Here is a 21,634-nt window from a genome sequence, read left to right on the forward strand (position 1 = left end):
ATACTGTGGTTGCCATGCTGGTTAAGTGTGCCTTGAATTCTAAATAAATCAGTGTCACCATCAAAGCACCTCCACACCACCTCCTCCATGCTTCACAGTGGGAACCACATGCAGAGATCATCTGTTCAGCTACACTGCGTCTCACGAAGACACTACTGTTGGAACCAAAAATCTATTATTTGGACTCATCAGACCAAAGGACAGATTTCCACCGGTCTAATGTCCATTGCTCGTGTTTCTTGGCCCAAGCAAGTCTCTTCTCATTATTGGTGTCCTTTAGGGCTCCCGAGTGGCGCAGGGTTCTAAGTCACTGCATCTTAGAGCGAGAGGTGTCACTACAGACCCTGGGTCGAATCCAGACGGAATCACACCCGGCCGTGATTGGGAGTCCCATAAGGAGGCGTATAATTGGCCCAGCATCGTCCGAGTTTGGCCGGTGTAGTCCGTAATTGTAAATAAGAATTTGTTCTTACCCGACTTGCCTAGTTAAATAAAGGTAACTTTTTTTTTTAAATAGTAGTGGTTTCTTTGCAGCAATTCGACCATGAAGGCCTGATTCACACAGTCTCCTCTGAAGAGTTGATGTTGAGATGTGTCTGTTACTTGAACTCTGTGAAGCATTTATTTGGGCTGCAATCTGAGGCTGGTAACTCTAATGAACTTATCCTCTGCAGCAGAGGTAACTCTGGGTCCTCCTTTCCTGTGGCGGTCCTCATGAGAGCCAGTTTCATCATAGCGCTTGATGGTTTTTGTGACTGCATTTGAAGAAACTTTCAAAGTTTCCGTATTGACTGAACTTCATGTCTTAAAGTAATGATGGACTGTTGTTTCTCTTTGCGTATTTGAGCTGTTCTTGACATAATATGGACTTGGTCGTTGACTGAGTGGCTGGTTGACTGGCTGGCTGGTTGACTGAGTGGCTGGTTGACTGAGTGGCTGGTTGACTGGCTGGTTGACTGACTGACTGACAGGCTGGCTGACTCTGGCTGACCTCTCCTATCCAGAGGCGTTGAGAATAAGGGCTGTCCAGCTTGTCTCCTATCTGACAGTGGTGAGAAGAGTGGAAGAAGGGAGTAACGTTGGAACAAACCATGGTGGTTGGATTAGAGACATCTGTAAATGTTCCTCGCCAACAGGATCCTGACATGTTAAAAAAAGGTGGACTTTTGTATTGTTTATAGCATTGGTTATAAACTGCACAGAGCAGAGAGGAAATAGGAGAAAAGAGGCATTGTGGGTGTGGCTGAACGTTTATTGGGGACTCCTTCATCACAGGCCCCTGAGTCTGTATAGGGATGTGATCTGGACTATGACTGAAGGAGTGGGATGGGTTTAAATATGTATTTTATTTGTTGTTTTGTATTTGTTTTTTCCCCTTTCCCGCAATGGATTTTGTTTTTCCTCTGTTCATTACCCATACAGTAGGTGGCGGAATGCACCTTTAACGTTTGTTTGCGGACCGGCATAACACCACAGAAGAAGAAGAAGAAGAAGAAGAAGAAGAAGAAGAAGGTACGTCCTAGGGATACCGAGTAGCACTAACCTGAATGTCAAGCTACTCTTTTCTGTCATATCAACGTGATTATTTTCGGGTTGTATGTTCTCTTCATTGTAACTATTATATGTTTTTACGTATTCATACATGAATTGCACATCGTGTGGAGACGTCTTTTTCAGTTCAATATAAACGTAGAGGCTGGCAAGATATTTCAACGCTAACGCATTGCAAAGCTAGTGAAGCTAACTAGCCGATTTGGACAGGACGTTACACCATGGAGCCCGAAGCACAAATACGAAACGTAAGTTCATCTCAATGTGACCATGTTTTTTCATCAACGGACATGTTATAGATGTAGCCATGTGATGACTCCCAAGACGAGGCTTTTTTGTGTGTGTTGATCACTATGTTTGGTTGTTTTTAGCTACGGGACTTTCTGATGGTCTACAACCGTATGACAGAGATCTGTTTCCAGCGATGCACCAGTAACTTCAACTACAGAAGTCTCACCATGGACGAGGTGAGGCCTGGCTCGTTACATGGCTGTGGGTGAGAGATGGGGCTCGGTAGATCAACTCCTCAGGGACCTGGCTCTGTCTTTACCCAGTGGTGTAGTGATGGTTGTTTTTAGGTGAGAGGGCAAAATCGTTTCCTCATTCAAAGTGTTTGTATTGACCGATGTAGCCTATTGAATGAATACACACACACACACACACACACACACACACGGCATTCGGAAAGTATTCAGACCCCTTGACATTTTCCACATTTTGTTTACGTTACAGCCTTATTCTAAAATAGATTTTCTCTTTGCAATCTACACACAATACCCCATATGACAAAGGAAAAACAGGTTTAGAAATTTGTGCAAATGTATTAAAAATAAAAAACTGAAATATCACATTTAAATAAGTATTCAGACCTTTTATTCAGTACTTTATTGAAGCACCTTTTGACAGAGATTACAGCCTGGAGTCTGCTAGACGCTACAAGTTTGGTACACCTGTATTTGGGGAGTTTCTCCCAATCTTCTCTGCAGATCCTCTCAAGCTCTCAGTCAGGTTGGCTGGGGAGTGTCGCGGAACAGCTATTTTCAGGTCTTTCCAGAGATGTTTGATTGGGTTCAAGTCTGGACATTCAGAGACTTGTCCCGAAGCCACTCCTGCGTTGTCTTGGCTGTGTTTAAGATCATTGTCCTGTTGGAAGGTGAACCTTCGCCCCCAGTCTGAGGTCCTGAGCGCTCTGGAGCAGATTTTCATCAAGGATCTCTCAGTACTTTGCTCTGCTCATCTTTCCCTTGATCCCGACTAGTCTCCCAGTCCCTGCTGCTGAAAAACATCCCCCACAGCATGATGCTGCCACCACCATGCTTCACCATAGGGATGCTGCCAGGTTTCCTCCAGACAAGACACTTGGCATTCAAGCCAAGGTTTCATCAGACCAGAGAATATTGTTTCTCAGGATCTGAGAGTCGTTTAGGTGCCTATTGGTAAACTCCATGTGCCTTTTACTGAGTGGCTTCCGTCTGGCCACTCTACCATAAAGGCCAGATTGGTTGAGTGCTGCAGAGATGGTTGTCCTTCTGGAAGGTTCTCCCAAAGAGGAACTCTGGAGCTCTGTCAGAGTGACTATCGGGTTCTTGGTCATCTCCCTGACCAAGCTCTCCTCCCACGATTGCTCAGTTTGGCTGGGCAACCAGCTCTAGGAAGAGTATTGGTGGTTCCAAACTTCTGCTATTTAAGAGTGATGGAGACCACTGTGTTCTTGAGGACCTTCAATGCTGCAGACAGTTTTTTGGTACCCGTCGCCAGATCTGTGCCTCGTCACAATTCTGTCTCGGAGCTCTACGGACAATTCCTTCGACCTCATGGCTTGGTTTTTGCTCTGACATGCACTGTCAACTGTGGGACCTTATATAGACAGGTGTGTGCCTTTCCAAATCATGTCCAATCAATTGAATTTACCACAGGTGGACTCCATTCAAGTTGTAGAAACATCTTAACAACAGGTATAGCTTTAATTTGGTGTATTGCATGTGTGATTTCATGAAAGTTTAATTTTTATAGTAATTTATTTGAATTTCTGCATTTTCACTGGATGTTGGCCAGGTGGGACGCTTACCGTCCCACATATCCCAGAGTTAAGGATGATCAATTAAAACAGGATGCACCGGAGCTAAATTTCATGTCTCAAAGGGTCTGAATCCTTATGTAAATAATAAATAAGGTGTTTCTGTTTTTATTTTTTAAAGCATTTGCAAACATTTCTAAAAACATCTTTGCGTTGTCATTATGGGGTATTGTGATGGTATTGTGTGTAGATTTATGAGGAGAAAAAAAAATCCATTTTAGAATAAGGCTGTAACGTAACAAAATGTGGAAAAAGTGAAGGGGTCTGAATACTTTCCAAATGCACTCTATATATGGTATTGTTCGTTCCTTGGTTCACTACATGATAAGCACTGAAGTTGAAATGATTGATTGTATACCTCATTGACAAATATATATTAAGTATACAGTGGGGCAAAAAAGTATTTAGTCAGCCACCAATTGTGCAAGTTCTCCCACTTAAAAAGATGAGAGGCCTGTAATTTTTAACATAGGTACACTTCAACTATGACAGACAAAATGAGAAAAAAAATCCAGAAAATCACAGCCCCAAAGCATGATGTTTCCACCCCCATGCTTCACAGTTGGTATGGGAAGTCTTTGTCCTCAGGCCTGGAGAGAAGTTTTTGTCCTCAGGCCTGGAGGGAAGTCTTTGTCCTGTACTGTACTGACACAAATGACTGATGATTGGTTGAAAGAAATTGATAATAATAAGATAGTGGGAGCTGTACTGTTAGAATTCAGTGATACTCTAGGACTCGGTATTTAGAATGAGATGTGTTTAACACCCAGCCTGTGTTTATCCTCCCGTCCTCTAGGAGCGCTGTGCAGACAGCTGTGCCGGGAAGCTGATCCGCTCCAACCACCGTCTGATGGGAACCTATGTCAACCTGATGCCGGGGATGGTGCAGCGCCGCATGGCTGAGATGGAGAAGAAGAACGCTGAGCTGGTCACAGCAGAGGCTGAGGCTGCAGGTGCACTGGAGGGGACACCTGACTTGGCTGATCAAGGCCTACCTATAGCCTCAACCGGGGGTAAAGCCTCCGCTCCTGCCCCGGGGACAAGTGAGGCTATGACGGCTTCAGAGGTATCAGTGATGGCTGCCTCAGTCTTAAAGCCTGCTGTTTTAGATTTCTCTGCAGACCTGGGTCCAGCTGCCTCACCCTCCACCCCCTCGTCCACCTCCACAGAGGTTAAACTAGCAGCTGCTTCACCTTCCACCCCAGCCTCAGAACCACTGGTGTCTTCCTCCCTCTCCCAGGCTGTGAATGGAGTAGAGCTCACCAGGCTGACTTCAGGCCCAATTTTAGAGTTGTCCCCTGTTAGACATGATCAATCCACAGTCACTGCTGCTCCCAGTGCAACACCAAGTGGTCCCCACCTTAGTAGATAACCAGGCACCAGTAATGTTAGTTCCGCCCACATTTACATATGGTGCCTGTAGAGGCGACACCAGCGCCTACAATAGTGGCTCTTATGGTTACACAGAGATCAGCCCTAACCCCAGGCCCAGCCCTAACCCCAGCCCTAACCCCAGACCCAACCCTAACCCCAGACCCAACCCTAACCCCAGACCCAACCCTAACCCCAGACCCAACCCTAACCCCAGACCCAGCCCTTACCCCAGGCCCAGCCCTTACCCCAGGCCCTAACCTCAGGCCCAGCCCTAACCCCAGCCCTAACCCCAGGCCCTAACCCCAGGCCCAGCCCTAACCCCGGCCCTAACCCCAGCTAGCCCTTACCCCGGCCCTAACCCCAGCTAGCCCTTACCCCAGCCCTCACCCCAGGCCCTAACCCCAGGTCCAGGCCTTACCCCGGCCCTAACCCCAGCTAGCCCTTACCCCAGGCCTTACCCCGGCCCTAACCCCAGGCCCTAACCCCAGGCCCAGCCCTAACCCCAGGCCCTGCCCTAACCCCAGTTCCATAACTAGCTCCAGTACAGCTCCAGTCATAGTCCCAGCTCCTACCAGTGATGTCCCTCTCTCCCCAAACCATCCACCCTGACCACACAGGACTCTCAGCTGCCATCTTGAGTGTATGTGATCTATAGAATTGAACCAAGGATCCTGGAGAACTACTGGAAGTGCAGGGTTTCAATACAGCCCTGCCGAAACATTGTAATAATCAAGGTCTTCAGTCAGCTATTATTGTCTGAATCAAGGGTGTCACCTTACTGACCTACAGGGTAAGTGCTTGGTCATCAGCAATACAGAGTAGATATGTTGATGATGAGTTTACCTTGGTGTTACAACACTGTATAGGCACCATGATGGAAAAATACCTTTCTGTCAAATATTAAACCGTTCTGGAGAGGAAGTCGTCATTGTGATTTTTAGATTTCTTGTCAAACTTCTTTCCTATGATGTGTTTGTCTGTGTGATTTTGAGGAGGAGGGAAATTGTTCGTCCCCTGAAGGAGTTAAAAGCAGTGGAATGGACAAGACAATATTGTTTCTCCTGGTCTGAGTGTCTTTAGGTGCCTTTTGGAAAACTTCAAGCAGGCTGTCATGTGCCTTTAACTGAGGAGTGGCTTCTGTCTGACCACTCTAACATAAAGGCCTGATTGGTGGAGTGCTGCAGAGATGGTTGTCCTTCTGAAAGGTTCTCCCATCTCCACAGAGGAACTCTGGAGCTCTGTCAGATTGACCATTGGGTTATTCTCCCCCGATTGGTCAGTTTGGTCAGGCGGCCAGCTCTAGGAAGAGTCTTGGTGTTTCCAAACTGCTTCCATTTAAGAATGATGGAGGCCACTGTCTTCTTGGGGACCTTCAATGCAGCAGACATTTTTTGGTACCCTTCCCCAGATCTGTACCTCGACACAATCCTGTTTCAGAGCTCTACAGACAATTCCTTCGACATGGCTTGGTTTTTGCTCTGACATGCACTGTCAACTGTGGGACCAAACCATGTCCAATTAATTGAGTTTACCACAGGTGGACTCCAATTAAGTTGTGGAAACATCTCCAGGATGATCAATGGAAACAGGAAGCACCTGAGATCAATTACGAGTCTCATAGCAAAGGGTCTGAATACTTCTGTAAATAAGGTATTTCAGTTTTTAAATTTATAATAATTTTTCAAACATTTCTAAAAACCTGTTTTCGCTTTGTCATTATGGGTTATTGTGTGTAGATTGTTGAGGAAAATGTTTAATCTATTTTAGAATAAGATTGTAACGTAACAAAAATGTGGAAAAATTAAATGTTTGAATACTTTCCAAATGCTCTATATGTACTGGCCCATACAATATTACAGTAAATTAGATATGGGTATATTAAGCTGTAGTATAGAGCTAGGAAGCACACCTGATGAACCAAAACACTCATCTTTCTGATAATAGATTTCATCACTTTGCTACAGAAAAATGTAGTGATATTTCCTGGTATAAATCATCAATTAGAGCTCTGAGGAATCTAGTCGATGTGACTTGGTCCGTTTCATTCACACCAATTGAGATTCTGGCTCTCATTTTGGGGGGGTAATATTTCTTATTCTTACTAGTGAAAATAATAAAGTTGGATTTTTAACATTTTTAAAGATAGACATTATCTGGGACCATTCAGAACATTTTCCTGAGTTGGCTTCATTTATTACTGAGTCAAAATTCTTGTATTATAAAATCAAATTGGTATCATTAGCAAAGAGAATGGGAAGCGCGGTAGAAGACCCAGCAGTCAGGTTATTGATATAGATTAGTATGGTAGAAGACCCAGCAGTCAGGTTATTGATATAAATTAGTATGGTAGAAGACCAAGCAGTCAGGTTATTGATATAGATTCGTATGGTAGAAGACCCAGCAGTCAGGTTATTGATATAGATTAGTATGGTAGAAGACCCAGCAGTCAGGTTATTGATATAGATTAGTATGGTAGAAGACCCAGCAGTAAGGTTATTGATATAAATTAGTATGGTAGAAGACCAAGCAGTAAGGTTATTGATATAGATTAGTATGGTAGAAGACCCAGCAGTCGGGTTATTGATATAGATTAGTATGGTAGAAGACCCAGCAGTAAGGTTATTGATATAAATTAGTATGGTAGAAGACCAAGCAGTAAGGTTATTGATATAAATTAGTATGGTAGAAGACCAAGCAGTCAGGTTATTGATATAGATTAGTATGGTAGAAGACCCAGCAGTCAGGTTATTGATATAGATTAGTATGGTAGAAGACCCAGCAGTAAGGTTATTGATATAGATTAGTATGGTAGAAGACCCAGCAGTCGGGTTATTGATATAGATTAGTATGGTAGAAGACCCAGCAGTAAGGTTATTGATATAAATTAGTATGGTAGAAGACCAAGCAGTAAGGTTATTGATATAAATTAGTATGGTAGAAGACCAAGCAGTCAGGTTATTGATATAGATTAGTATGGTAGAAGACCCAGCAGTCAGGTTATTGATATAGATTAGTATGGTAGAAGACCCAGCAGTAAGGTTATTGATATAGATTAGTATGGTAGAAGACCAGGCAGTCAGGTTATTAATGTAGATTAGTATAGTAGAAGACCCAGCAGTCAGGTTATTGATGTAGATTAGTATGGTAGAAGACCCAGCAGTCAGGTTATTGATGTAGATTAGTATGGTAGAAGACCCAGCAGTCAGGTTATTGATGTAGATTAGTATGGTAGAAGACCCATCAGTCAGGTTATTGATATAGATTAGTATGGTAGAAGACCCAGCAGTCAGGTTATTGATATAGATTAGTATGGTAGAAGACCCAGCAGTCAGGTTATTGATATAGATTAGTATGGTAGAAGACCCAGCAGTCAGGTTATTGATATAGATGAGGAATAACAAAGGTCCAATTATCCAACCCTGTGGCTTACCCTGTATCACAGATGTTGTTGCAGGTGTAGCGAAATGCACACCAAAGGATAACTTTGCACTGGTAGTTGCACAGCCGCTTGTATCAACACACTGTTCTCTCACATAAACACCGATATGTGTATAATCATGAGAACCTTAGTAATGCAATTTAGAAAGTAGTATTTCATGATCAAACGCTTTGGATAAATCTGAAAATATATACTCTCTGTATTCTTTGTTAAGGGCTGTAAAGATTTTATCCACAAGTTGCAAAAGAGCCACATCTGTGGAGTAGTTTTTACCAAAACCATATTGGTGCTCATAGAATACAGTGTGGATTTCAAACGTTTCTCTAGGATTGTAGAAGAATTATGACCGTACAGATATTGGTCAATAATATGTAAAAGGTCTTGGATCCCCAGATTTATAGATGGAATAACTTTGGCAATTTTCAAGTCCTTAGGAACAATGCTGGTGTGCATATATTTGGTGAAGACATATGTTAGAGGCTCAGTCATCGAGGAAGACACTGATTTCACCAAAGAGGCACAAATCTCAACGTGACCTGCTGCTGATATCTTTAAGTTACCAATTACCTCCATTATATCATCACCTCCATTACATCAGCAGGATCAAACTGAACCAGAGAAGGGAAATGTCACTTAATTTAATCCAGGGGATTTACATCACTCTTTACTTTGACAGAGATGAACCCACAATCACAAAAAAATATGACATTCCCCGAATACAACAGGTGTAGGCAATGCAGTGAAATTCTTACTTACAAACCCTTAACCAATAATACTTTAAGAAGTTAAGAAAAAAAATAAGTGTTAGGTAAAAAAGTAACAAATTATTCAACGGCAGCAGTAAAATAACAAGCGAGGTTATATACAGGGTATTACGGTACAGAGTCAATGTGGAGGCTATATACAGGGTATTATGGTACAGAGTCAATGTGGAGGCCAAATACAGGGGGTACCGGTACAGAGTTAATGTGGAGACTATATACAGGGTATTACGGTACAGAGTCAATGTGGAGGCTATATACAGGGTATTACGGTACAGAGTCAATGTGGAGGCTATATACAGGGTATTACGGTACAGAGTCAATGTGGAGGCTATATACAGGGTGTTACGGTATTAGCTGTTAAGGATCTGTTTGGGCGCTATGCAAATTGTAGTGGGTCTAGGGTTTCTGGAATAAAGGTGTTGATGTGAGCCATTATCAGCCTTTCAAAGCACTTCATGGCTACAGACGTGAGTGCTACAGGTAGGTCGGTAGTCATTTAGGCAGGTTGCCTTTGTGTTCTTGGGCACAGGGACTATGGTGGTCTGATTGAAACATGTTAGATTACAGACTCAGTCAGGGACAGATTGAAAATGTCAGTAAAGGCTATTTTTCAGATGTTGCCCTACCGGAGTTACACAGTAATAGCGTCACTGCTATTAGTTTCACGACTGACATTTGGACAAGCGATATCAGCCCCATGCGCCTGCTGAGTCTGACAGCACAGTGGGTCGTCGAGGAAGTCGTACTGAGGAAAGCCGTATTGCTCCAGAATATGCTGGTTGTCGTACCGCTGCTGCCATTTCAATGGCATTTGAGAACATGTTTGAAACTAGGAAACATGAACACTCACTCCTAGCTCTATTCAAACAACTGACTGGAGAAATCAGCTCGTCAACAGCGCCTGCAGCAGACGCCCACTGTCATGGCGTTGAAATATGGAACGCCGTTTGGGTCTTTGAAAAAAAAAAGATGCACGTAAAATAACACTATTTGACGTATCAAATAAGCTTGTCGACCAATCAGGACCTGCATATGACTGCACGTCACATAATAATTTAATGCATTCATACATTTCTTTTAACATAGTTATTACATATTACATATACACTCGTATTTCATATGTCACAGGGATTAATCGATACGTATGCTATGATGCTGGTAAAGTTGTCTCACTCAGCTACAGTGCTGCTCATTAAAAAAGCAGGCTAGCTCATTGGATGCAAACAATATTCTTCCCCAAAAAACAAGGACATCTGTTTCAGTAGCTATAGCTAGCTAACTATATACAGTGGGGCAAAAAAGTATATCTGTACTGTATCTGCTCTGTATCTGCTCTGTACTGTATCTGCACTGTACTGTATCTTCTCTGTATCTGCTCTGTATCTGTACTGTATCTGCGCTGTACTGTATCTGCTCTGTACTGTATCTGCACTGTATCTCCTCTGTACTGTATCTGCTCTGTACTGTATCTGTACTGTATCTGCTCTGTATCTGCTCTGTACTGTATCTCCTCTGTATCTGCTCTGTATCTGCATCTCCTCTGTACTGTATCTGCTCTGTACTGTATCTGCACTGTATCTCCTCTGTACTGTATCTGCTCTGTACTGTATCTGTACTGTATCTGCTCTGTATCTCCTCTGTACTGTATCTGCTCTGTACTGTATCTTCTCTGTATTTGTACTGTATCTGCTCTGTATCTGCTCTGTATCTGTATCTGCTCTGTACTGTATCTGCTCTGTATCTGCTCTGTACTGTATCTGCTCTGTATCTGCACTGTATCTGTACTGTATCTGCTCTGTATCTGTATCTGCTCTGTACTGTATCTTCTCTGTATCTGCTCTGTACTGTATCTGTACTGTATCTGCATTGTATCTGTATCTGCTCTGTATCTGTACTGTATCTGCTCTGTATCTGTATCTGCTCTGTACTGTATCTTCTCTGTATCTGCTCTGTACTGTATCTGCTCTATCTGCATTGTATCTGCTCTGTACTGTATCTGCTCTGTGTTGAATCTGTAACTGTACAGTATCTGCTCTGTGTTGTATCTGTACTGTACCTGCTCTGTACTGTATCTGCTCTGTACTGTATCTGTACTGTACCTGCTCTGTACTGTATCTGCTCTGTATCTGCTCTGTACTGTGTCTGCACTGAATCTGCTCTGTACTGTATCTACACTGTATCTGCACTGTATCTGTACTGTATCTGCACTGTACTGTATCTACACTGTATCTGCACTGTATCTGTACTGTATCTGCACTGTACTGTATCTGCACTGTATCTGTACTGTACCTGCTCTGTATCTGCTCTGTACTGTATCTTCTCTGTATCTGCTCTGTACTGTATCTGCTCTATCTGCATTGTATCTGCTCTGTACTGTATCTGCTCTGTGTTGAATCTGTAACTGTACAGTATCTGCTCTGTGTTGTATCTGTACTGTACCTGCTCTGTACTGTATCTGCTCTGTACTGTATCTGTACTGTACCTGCTCTGTACTGTATCTGTACTGTACCTGCTCTGTACTGTATCTGCTCTGTATCTGCTCTGTACTGTGTCTGCACTGAATCTGCTCTGTACTGTATCTACACTGTATCTGCACTGTATCTGTACTGTATCTGCACTGTACTGTATCTGCTCTGTATCTGCACTGTACTGTATCTGCACTGTACTGTACTGTATCTGCACTGTACTGTACTGTATCTGCACTGTACTGTACTGTATCTGCACTGTATCTGTACTGTATCTGCTCTGTATCTGCACTGTACTGTATCTGTACTGTATCTGCACTGTACTGTACTGTATCTGTACTGTATCTGTACTGTATCTGCTCTGTGCTGTATCTGCTCTGTATCTGCACTGTACTGTATCTGCACTGTATTGTATCTTCACTGTATCTGTACTGTATCTGTATCTGCACTGTACTGTATCTGCACTGTACTGTATCTGTACTGTATCTGTACTGTATATGTGCTGTATCTGCTCTGTATCTGCACTGTACTATATCTGTTCTGTATCTGCACTGTACTGTATCTGCTCTGTACTGTATCTGCACTGTACTGTATCTGCACTGTATCTGTACTGTATCTGCATTGTACTGTATCTGCACTGTATTTGCTCTGTATCTGTACTGTATCTGCTTTGTATCTGTACTGTATCTGTACTGTATCTTCTCTGTACTGTATCTGCACTGTATCTGCACTGTATCTGTACTGTATCTGTGTCTGCACTGTATCTGCTCTGTATCTGTACTGTATCTGCTCTGTACTGTATCTGCACTGTATCTGTACTGTATCTGTATCTGCACTGTATCTGCACTGTACTGTATCTGTGCTGTATCTGCACTGTACTGTATCTGTGCTGTATCTGCACTGTATCTGTGCTGTATCTGCACTGTACTGTATCTGTGCTGTATCTGTACTGTATCTGCACTGTATCTGTACTGTATCTGCTCTGTACTGTATCTGTACTGTATCTGTATCTGCACTGTATCTGCACTATCTGCACTGTATCTGTACTGTATCTGTACTGTATCTGTACTGTATATGCACTGTATCTGTACTGTACTGTATCTGTACTGTACTGTATCTGTACTGTGTCTGCACTGTATCTGTATCTGCACTGTATCTGTACTGTATCTGCACTGTATCTGCTCTGTACTGTATCTGTACTGTATCTGCACTGTATCTGCTCTGTACTGTATCTGCACTGTATCTGCACTGTACTGTATCTGTACTGTATCTGCTCTGTACTGTATCTGTACTGTATCTGTGCTGTATCTGTGCTGTATCTGTACTGTATCTGCTCTGTATCTGCACTGTATTGTATCTGTACTGTATCTGCTCTGTATCTGTACTGTATCTGCTCTGTATCTGCTCTGTACTGTATCTGCACTGTATCTGCTCTGTACTGTATCTGTACTGTATCTGTGCTGTATCTGTGCTGTATCTGTACTGTATCTGCTCTGTATCTGCACTGTATTGTATCTGTACTGTATCTGCTCTGTATCTGTACTGTATCTGCTCTGTATCTGCTCTGTGCTGTATCTGTGCTGTATCTGTACTGTATCTGCCAAAGTGGATGACATTTAGATTTGTTCGTCACTGGCCTCCACATAATACCCCATAATGTCAAAGTGGAATTATGTTTTTAGAAATGTTTTCAAATGAATTTAAAATGATAATGTCTTGAGTCAAGTATTTAACCCCTAAATACATTCAGGAAACAACATTTGCTTAACAAGTCACAAACTGCATGGACTCACTCTGTGTGCAATAATAGTGTTTAACATGATTTTTAAATAACTACCTCATCTCTGTTCCCCACAAATACAATTGTCTGTAAGGTTCTTCAGTCTAGCAGTGAATGTAAAACTGATTGAACCACAAAGACCAGGGGGGGTTTCTAATGCCTCACAAAGAAGGGCACCTATTGGTAGGTGAGTAAATATGAAAAAAAGCAGACATTGAATATCCGTTTGAGCATGGTGAAGTTATTAATTACACTTTGGATGGTGTATCAATACACCCAGTCACTACAAAGATACAAAGATTCCTAACTCAGTTGCCGGAGAGGAAAAAAGCCGCTCAGGGATTTCACCATGAGGACAATGGTGACTTTAAAACTGTAACAGAGTTACAGAGTTATGTCTGTGATAGGAGACAACGGAGGATGGATCTACAACATTGTAGTTACTCCACAATATTAACCTAAATGACAGAGGGAAAAGAAGGAAGCCTGTACAGAATAAACATATTCCAAACATGCATCCTGTTTACAATAAGGCACTAATGTAAAACTATACATATAAATATGGCAAAGAAATTAACTTTAAGTCCTGAATACAAAGTGTAATGTTTGGGGTAAATCCAGCACTTCATATTTTCAAGCATGGTGGTGGCTGCATCATGTTATGGGTATGATTGTCATCGGCAAGGACTAGGGAGTTTTTTTTAAGGTAAATGAAACAGAATAGAGCTAAGCATGTTTGGGGCAAATCAGTGAGTACCACTCTTCATATTTTCAAGCATGGTGGTGGCTGCATCATGTTATGGGTATGCTTGTCATCGGCAAGGACTAGGGAGTTTTTTTTAAGGTAAATGAAACAGAATAGAGCTAAGCATGTTTGGGGCAAATCAGTGAGTACCACTCTTCATATTTTCAAGCATGGTGGTGGCTACATCATGTTATGAACATGCTTGTCATCGGCAAAGGAGGGGTTTTTTTGTATAAAAAGAAATGGAATAGAGTTAAGCTCAGGCAAAATTTTAAGAGGATTCAATCTGCTGTCCAACAGAAACTGGGAGACAAATTCACCTTTCAGCAGGAAAATAACCTAAAACACAAGGCCAAATAAACACTGATGTAGCTTACCAATATGACATTGAATGTTCCAGAGTGACCCCGTTTAGACTGAAATTGGCTTGGAAAACTATGGCAAGACTTTAAAATAGCTGTCTAACAATGATCAACAACCAATTTGACAGAGCTTGAAGAATTTTCCAAACAAATAATGTGAAAATATTGTACAATACTGGTGTGCAAAGTCTTTAGAGAATTACCCTGACAGCTGTAATCGCTGCCAAAGGTGTTGGTGACATCATACGGTGTAGTTTTATCCGTTAGCACATCCTTAGCTTTTAACTTATACATAAATGCTTCCTAAATGTTAGATGTTAGTCGATGAAGATTATCTCATAGAACAAAACGTGTCAGATCTCCTAAGCCTGTGTTTACCACAGAACTTATTTTTCGTCATTTATCCAAAAACCCTTTTCATTTCCACACGAGTCATTTCACACACTGGGTTGCCTGCTCCGATCAGCCTTGTGACTGTTAAAGACAGTTCAAAGGAGCTTACCCACTGGGCAAAAACTGGTTAAATCAACATTGTTTCCATGTCAATTTAAACAAAAATAATCTATGGGATGACGTTGAATCAAAGTGGAAATTTAATTGGATTTGCAAAAAGTAATCAATGTAAAGGCATTTCGTCTTTTTTTTCACCCAACTTTGACAACTCAACCAAGTGTAAATCGAATCTAGACGTTGATCTGTGCCCAGTCGGTGGGTCTAGTCACTGTTGGAGAAGTTATTGGTTTTCAGTCTGCTCCTCTCCGCCCTGTTCCTCTGGTAGGTCTCACCTAGTAGTCCCCCTGCACTGCGCTTCACCTCAAATGGGCTCCATTTCACATGGAATGTTGTTAAATTAGAAACGCAGACTCCCTTTAATACAGTGAATATGCCAATAAAAATGTGATGTATCTTTTCACGTAACAAAAACACAATTTTTTTCCTCAGTTGCAGCTGGTAAGGATTCTGAGAAAACATCTGGAATCAATAACTGGAATGACTGGTTCTGTTGATAGAAAAAAAACACAAACTCCCTGATACGAAAACTAAAAGAACACTTCCACTTCAAATGTAGGATGATGCATCATGTTGTTTCCAGGACCAGACAGAGTGGTAGGATGATGCCTCATGTGTTTCCAGGACCAGACAGAGTGGTAGGATGATGCCTCATGTGTTTCCAGGACCAGACAGAGTGGTAGGATGATGCATCATGTTGTTTCCAGGACCAGACAGAGTGGTAGGATGATGCCTCATGTGTTTCCAGGACCAGACAGCGTGGTAGGATGATGCATCAGGTTTTTCCCGGACCAGACAGAGTGGTAGGATGATGCCTCATGTGTTTCCAGGACCAGACAGAGTGGTAGGATGATGCATCATGTGTTTCCAGGACCAGACAGAGTGGTAGGATGATGCCTCATGTGTTTCCAGGACCAGACAGAGTGGTAGGATGATGCATCATGTGTTTCCAGGACCAGACAGAGTGGTAGGATGATGCCTCATGTGTTTCCAGGACCAGACAGAGTGGTAGGATGATGCCTCATGTGTTTCCAGGACCAGACAGAGTGGTAGGATGATGCCTCATGTGTTTCCAGGACCAGACAGAGTGGTAGGATGATGCCTCATGTGTTTCCAGGACCAGACAGAGTGGTAGGATGATGCCTCATGTGTTTCCAGGACCAGACAGAGTGGTAGGATGATGCATCATGTTTTTCCAGGACCAGACTGAGGAGAGTGGTAGGATGATGCCTCATGTGTTTCCAGGACCAGACAGAGTGGTAGGATGATGCCTCATGTGTTTCCAGGACCAGACAGAGTGGTAGGATGATGCCTCATGTGTTTCCAGGAACAGACAGAGTGGTTGGATGATGCCTCATGTGTTTCCAGGACCAGACAGAGTGGTAGGATGATTCCTTATGTGTTTCCAGGACCAGACAGAGTGGTAGGATGATGCCTCATGTGTTTCCAGGACCAGACTGAGTGGTAGGATGATGCGTCATGTTTTTCCAGGACCAGACTGAGGAGAGTGGTAGGATGATGCCTCATGTTTTTCCAGGACCAGACAGAGTGGTAGGATGATGCATCGTGTTGTTTCCAGGAACAGACTGAGGAGAGTGGTAGGATGATGCATCATGTTGTTTCCAGGACCAGACTGAGGAGCGTGGTAGGATGATGCATCATGTTTTTCCAGGACCAGACTGAGGAGAGTGGTAGGATGAAGCATCATGTTGTTCCCAGGACCAGACTGAGGAAAGTGGTAGGATGATGCATCATGTTGTTTCCAGGACCAGACTGAGGAGAGTGGTAGGATGATGCATCATGTTTTTCCAGGACCAGACTGAGGAGAGTGGTAGGATGAAGCATCATGTTGTTTCCAGGACCAGACTGAGGACCAGACTGAGTGGTAGGATGATGCATCATGTTGTTTCCAGGACCAGACAGAGTGGTAGGATGATGCATCATGTCTTTCCAGGACCAGACTGAGAAGAGTGGTAGGATGATGCATCATGTTTTTCCAGGACCAGACTGAGGAGAGTGGTAGGATGAAGCATCATGTTGTTTCCAAGACCAGACTGAGGACCAGACTGAGTTGTAGGATGATGCATCATGTTGTTTCCAGGACCAGACAGAGTGGTACGATGATGCATCATGTCTTTCCAGGACCAGACAGAGTGGTAGGATGATGCATCATGTGTTTCCAGGACCAGACTGAGGAGAGTGGTAGGATGATGCATCATGTTTTTCCAGGAGCAGACTGAGGAGAGTGGTAGGATGATACATCATGTTGTTTCCAGGACCAGACTGAGGACCAGACTGAGTGGTAGGATGATGCATCATGTAGTTTCCAGGACCAGACAGAGTGGTAGGATGATGCATCATGTCTTTCCAGGACCAGACAGAGTGGTAGGATGATGCATCATGTCTTTCCAGGACCAGACAGAGTGGTAGGATGATGCATCATGTCTTTCCAGGACCAGACTGAGGAGAGTGGTAGGATGATGCATCATGTTGTTTCCAGGACCAGACTGAGGAGAGTGTAGATTGATAAATCATGTTGTTTCCAGGACCAGACTGGGGAGAGTGGTAGGATGATGCATCATGTTGTTTCCAGGACCAGACAGAGTGGTAGGATGAAGCATCATGTGTTTCCAGGACCAGACTGAGTGGTAGGATGATGCATCATGTTGTTTCCAGGACCAGGCAGAGGAGAGTGGTAGGATGATGCATCATGTCTTTCCAGGACCAGACAGAGTGGTAGGATGATGCATCATGTGTTTCCAGGACCTGACTGAGGAGAGTGGTAGGATGATGCATCATGTTTTCCCAGGACCAGACTGAGAAGAGTGGTAGGATGATGCATCATGTGTTTCCAGGACCAGACTGAGGAGAGTGGTAGGATGATGCATCATGTGTTTCCAGAACCAGACTGAGTGGTAGGATGATGCATCATGTTGTTTCCAGGACCAGACTGAGTGGTAGGATGATGCATCATGTTGTTTCCAGGATCAGACAGAGGAGAGTGGTAGGATGATGCATCATGTGTTTCCAGGACCAGACTGAGTGGTAGGATGATGCATCATGTTGTTTCCAGGACCAGACTGAGTGGTAGGATGATGCATCATGTTGTTTCCAGGACCAGACAGAGGAGAGTGGTAGGATGATGCATCATGTTGTTTCCAAGATGAGACAGAGGAGAGTGGTAAGATGATGCATCATGTGTTTCCCAGGACCCGCCTGATGAGAGTGGTAGGATGATGCATCATGTTGTTTCCAAGACGAGACAGAGGAGAGTGGTAGGATGATGCATCATGTGTTTCCCAGGACCAGCCTGATGAGAGTGGTAGGATGATACATCATGTCTTTCCAGGACCAGACTGAGGAGAGTGGTAGGATGAAGCATCACGTGTTTCCAGGACCAGACTGAGGAGAGTGGTAGGATGATGGATCATGTTGTTTCCAGGACCAGACTGAGGAGAGTGGTAGGATGATGCATCATGTTGTTTCCAGGACCAGACTGAGGAGAGTGGTAGGATGATGCATCATGTATACCCAGGACCAGACTGAGTGGTAGGATGATGAATCATGTTGTTTCCAGGACCAGACAGAGTGGTAGGATGATGCATCATGTCTTTCCAGGACCAGACAGAGTGGTAGGATGATGCATCATGTCTTTCCAGGACCATACAGAGTTGTAGGATGATGCATCATGTCTTTCCAGGACCAGACTGAGGAGAGTGGTAGGATGATGCATCATGTTGTTTCCAGGACCAGACTGAGGAGAGTGGTAGGATGATACATCATGTTGTTTCCAGGACCAGACAGAGGAGAGTGGTAGGATGATACATCATGTTGTTTCCAGGACCAGACAGAGGAGAGTGGTAGGATGATGCATCATGTGTTTCCAGGACCAGACTGAGGAGAGTGGTATGTGAAAAATGTTGTTTCATGCACTAGAGTGTCCCAAATGGAACTCTTTTCCCTACTTAGTGTACTCCGTTTGATCAAAGCGCTATGGGCCCTGGTCAAACGTACTACACCACATAAAAAACTGGGACAATCCTCAAATCTTCCCCACAGAGGAGGGACCGTAGCCTCGACACAGGTGGTCGGTGGGGTCACTGATCTGAGATCAGCGTATCCACACCAACTCCCTACCTTGACCACCAGTGGGAAAAGGCAAACTGAGCTTCCATCAGATTTCTTGGGTAACTCTTCTCTTTCTCTTAACATGAACCATGCGGAACCAAGCAGACCGCGTCTGGGCTGATAAATCACCAATATAACGGGCACGGTATCTGAACACACTGCACGTAGACGACAGACCTTCTTTAACTCACCATCGGAAGAAACGCTGAAGAAGTTAAGGTAGGCTCTAGATATCCATGTTTCTGTTTTTATAAACTTTATGTTAAATGAGAAATATGAAACTATTTCATGTATTCCATTCTATGTAATGTAGCCTAATATCAGTGTTAGTTTTTAGCCTAGATACAGAGCATTCGGAAAGTATACAGATCCCTTGGCTTTTTCCACAGTTTGTTACCTCACAGCCTTATTTTAAAATTGATTAAATTGTTTTTTTCAATCTACACACAATACCCCATAGTGACAAAGCAAAAACTGAAATATCCCATTTACGTAAATATTCAGACCCTTTACTCAGTACTTTGTTGAAGCACCTTTGACAGTGATTACAGCATCAATTCTTCTTGGGTCTGATGCTACAAGCTTGGCACACCTGTATTTGGGGAGTTTCTCCCATTCTTCTGTCAGGCTGGAAGGGGAGCGTCGTTGCACAGCTGTTTTCAGGTCTCCCCAGAGATGCTCCATCGGGTTCAAGTCCGGGCTCTGGCTGGGCCACTCAAGAACATTCAGAGACTTGTCCCGAAGCCAGTCCTGCGTTGTCTTGGCTGTGTGCTTATTGCCATTGTCCTGTTGGAAGGTGAACCTTCGCCCCAGTCTGAGGTCCTGAGCACTCTGGGGCAGGTTTTCATCAAAGATCTCTCTGTACTTTGCTCCGTTCGTCTTTCCCTCAATTCTGACTAGTCTCCCAGATCCTGCCGCTGAAAAACATCCCTACAGCATGACGCTGAACCACCATGCTTCACCTTAGGGATGGTGCCAGGTTTCCTCCACACTTAGAATTCAGGCCAAAGAGTTCAGTAATGGTTTCGTCAGACCAGAGAATCTTGTTTCTCTTGGTATTAGAGTCTTTAGGTTCCTTTTGGCAAACTCCAAGCGGGCTGTCATGTGCCTTTTTACTAAGGAGTGGCTTTCGTCTGGGCACTTTACCATAAAGGCCTGATTGGTGTAGTGCTGCAGAGATGTTTTTCCTTCTGGAAATTTCTCCCATCTCCACAGAGGAACTCTAGAGCTCTGTTAGAGTGACCACCGGGTTCTTGGTCACCTCCCGGACTGCTCAGTTTGGCCAGGCAGCCAGCTTTAGGAAGTCTTGGTGGTTCCAAACTTCTTCCTTTTAAGAATGATGGAGGCCACTGTGTTCTTGGGGACCTTCAATGCTGCAGAAATGTTTTGGTGTCCTTCCCCAGATCTATGCCTCGACACAATCCTGTCTCGGAGCTCTACGGACAATTCCTTCGACCTCATGGCTTGGTTTTTGCTCTGATTTACACTGTCAACTGTGGGACCTTATATAGACAGGTGTGTGCCTTTCCAAATCATGTCCAATCAATTGAATTTACCACAGGTGGACTCCAAGTTGTAAAAACATCTCTATGATGATCAATGGAAACAGGATGCACCTGAGCTCAATGTAGAGTCTAATAGCAAAGGATCTGAATACTGATGTAAGAAAGGTATTTCAGTTGTTTACTTTTTATACATTTGTATAAATGTCTAAAAACCTGTTTTCGCTTATTCATTATGTGGTATTGTGTGTAGAGTGATGAGGAAAAACATTTATTTAATACATTTTAGATTAAGGCTGTAACGTAACACAATGTGGAGAAAGTCGAGGGGTCTGAATACTTCCTGAATGCCCTGTACCTGCTACGTAGCCCTGTTGATAGATGAAATACACTTGGATTAGTTATTGGACGTGTCAATGTCCTTTTGCCTGCATATATTGAGTGAGTTTAGCCTTTCATATTCGTTATTATTTTATCTTGTTATAGACTTCTAACTGAAGATCATGTCTCTGATGCTACTGCTGGTGTTGGTGTGCCAAACCATGGCGTCGCCTCGACTCTCAGTATGTACCAATCACTGTGGGGAGCATTCTACGCATACCATTTCGCTGACTCTGTAGTCGTCCTTAGGCCCCGCTTCCTTTCAACAAGAAAGGGTGCTTTTGGAAAGCTTCTGTTTACTGCATACAAAGCCAATTTCTCTTTGGGGACACCATTAAATTATTTATTGATTGATTGAGTGAGTGAGTGAGTGAGTGATTGATTTAAATGTCCTGTATCTCCCACGAGGCATCAGACCCCTGTGTTCTAGAACTAGAGGAGTTGAGACGTGATGTCCGTATTCTGGAGAACAAACTGTTGATCGGAGTGTGGCAGCTCAACCATGTCAAGACACACAGCTACATCATCACCCCCCCATTACCCAGGTGTAGCATGA

General features: G+C 43.4%; 2 protein-coding genes across 3 annotated transcripts in view; both read left to right on the top strand.

Moving 5' to 3' along the window:
* Window positions 1-1,484: 1,484 nt before the first annotated feature.
* timm10b (translocase of inner mitochondrial membrane 10 homolog B (yeast)) lies at window positions 1,485-5,227 on the top strand. Its single transcript, XM_021617309.2, has 3 exons — window positions 1,485-1,799; window positions 1,923-2,018; window positions 4,425-5,227. The coding sequence occupies exons 1-3, from the start codon at window positions 1,773-1,775 to the stop codon at window positions 4,998-5,000; spliced, it is 699 nt and encodes a 232-aa protein (XP_021472984.2). The 5' UTR covers window positions 1,485-1,772; the 3' UTR covers window positions 5,001-5,227.
* A 12,163-nt stretch (window positions 5,228-17,390) lies between these two features.
* fgl1b (fibrinogen like 1B) overlaps window positions 17,391-21,634 on the top strand; it is a 39,667-nt gene continuing 35,423 nt past the window's right edge. Inside the window, exons 1-3 of one of the 2 annotated variants that reach the window (XM_036989483.1) lie at window positions 17,391-19,414; window positions 21,184-21,260; window positions 21,487-21,623. In XM_036989483.1, coding sequence (XP_036845378.1) covers window positions 21,201-21,260; window positions 21,487-21,623 — 197 coding nt within the window. In that variant the 5' untranslated portion in view covers window positions 17,391-19,414; window positions 21,184-21,200. The remainder of the gene's footprint in view (window positions 19,415-21,183; window positions 21,261-21,486; window positions 21,624-21,634) is intronic. The other variant, XM_036989482.1, reaches the window with a different exon arrangement.

Source organism: Oncorhynchus mykiss, chromosome 10 (assembly GCF_013265735.2).
Source record: "Oncorhynchus mykiss isolate Arlee chromosome 10, USDA_OmykA_1.1, whole genome shotgun sequence".
NCBI lineage: Eukaryota > Metazoa > Chordata > Actinopteri > Salmoniformes > Salmonidae > Oncorhynchus > Oncorhynchus mykiss.